General features: G+C 39.7%; 1 protein-coding gene across 1 annotated transcript in view; it reads right to left on the bottom strand.

The window, feature by feature from the left end:
• slc9a8 (solute carrier family 9 member 8) overlaps positions 1–1,211 on the bottom strand; it is a 23,327-nt gene extending 22,116 nt beyond the window's left edge. Inside the window, exon 1 of the mRNA XM_046057616.1 lies at positions 1,109–1,211. Coding sequence (XP_045913572.1) covers positions 1,109–1,196 — 88 coding nt within the window. The 5' untranslated portion in view covers positions 1,197–1,211. The remainder of the gene's footprint in view (positions 1–1,108) is intronic.
• Positions 1,212–1,514: the final 303 nt, after the last annotated feature.

The following is a 1,514-nucleotide window of genomic DNA, read 5'->3' as shown; positions in this document are numbered from 1 at the left end:
TCTCAGTTTAGATATGTATCTATTTATATATATACATATACAAACACACAGTACCATATATATATATATATATATATATATATATATATATATATATATATATATATATATATATATATATAAAAAAAAAACAGATTCCTGTTAAACTAAATAGCTAGCTTATGATCAGGGTTGGGAGGGTTACTTTAAAAATGTCAACTGGTACAATTACTATTTACTTGTTAAAAAATGTAATCAGTAACGTAATCCAAGTACCAAAAATTAAAAGTAATGTAGCTTGCTTACTTTTAGTTACTTTTGGATCACTTCAATACCAAATACGCAAATTTAAAGCAGAAGAGTATCAAAGATGCGTTGTCTGCTCTGTGTATTTTTAGAGAAACATAAAATCCCATTCCCATGAAATCAAATGTTTTTATATGATGACTTGCACTAGGCCTATGTCATATGGCAGGATCTGGCCCAAAATGTTGTTTTGTAGGTAGCCTATTCGTGATATTTTAGAGTGTCCTGGAAAACGTCCAATGAAAAGCTTTTTGTTTTTATCACGCTGCTGAAAAATAGTGTTTCTACCGGGCACCACTGATTACTGTAAGAAAGCACAACTTTATTCACTGATTTTGCTGAAACTGGATCATATTTGATGGAACATATTTTCTGGTTTTCTCTCTGCTGTTCCCCTGCTCCTCTACCTCAACTCTGTGACTGACGGTAGTTTCCAGGTGGATACATGCTTTTAACTTACTTGTTGCTGTAAAAATTCAGCTAACTGCTGAGAACTAGCTGCCGTTATCTAATTAATAGCTCAGTTAGCCTGCAGCTACTGGTCAACCTAGCTTACTCTGACCGTACTGGGAACTCAGAACACCGGAGTGTGGGTTTAGGTTTACACCTTTACTCAAGCACTGGAGGTTCTCCGGCCGGGGCGGGGGGACCCGGTGGGGAATGATTGCGTGGAGTGTCGCCGGGCGAGCGGGCAACGAAACTGCGCTCAGCAGCCTCCCAATGAACACGACATGAACAGGAACGAACACAGCCTCATTAGTTTAGTCAGCCCCAGAGTGACAAGAGCCAAACCGGCAAGAAAAACACTTTCGTACTGTATTACCAGTGCTCAAACTGGCCTCCGTCGGTCTCGGAGTCTGTGCGCGGGCCCGGTGTTGTGCCGAATTCTGCCTGCCTGCCGAGAATTGCATGCACCTCGCGGGTGATAACGGTCATTTATGCTTAGAAAAGAGGTGGATGCAAATCTCGGCAAGTAGCCTACAACATTTGATCTGCCGAATTATGCATCCACCTCTTTAGGTCCTTTTCAGACACTTTGCTGTGCTCACTGATCAAACGGCGTTATCTCCACATATATTTACTGAATGTCAAGGAATGGTACTTCTACTAAGTGTATTGAAATATTAAAGACTCTAAACGTTCATAAAATATATACTTCGAATCATTTAACACCATTGATCGACCCCACAAAGAATATTATAGCGTTTAAAAGCAGTATTTGGAGGTGC

The sequence above is a fragment of the Micropterus dolomieu genome, linkage group LG08, assembly GCF_021292245.1.
Source record: "Micropterus dolomieu isolate WLL.071019.BEF.003 ecotype Adirondacks linkage group LG08, ASM2129224v1, whole genome shotgun sequence".
NCBI lineage: Eukaryota > Metazoa > Chordata > Actinopteri > Centrarchiformes > Centrarchidae > Micropterus > Micropterus dolomieu.
Note: the sequence above shows the minus strand (reverse complement) of the source record. Positions and strands in the feature narration are given on the sequence as shown.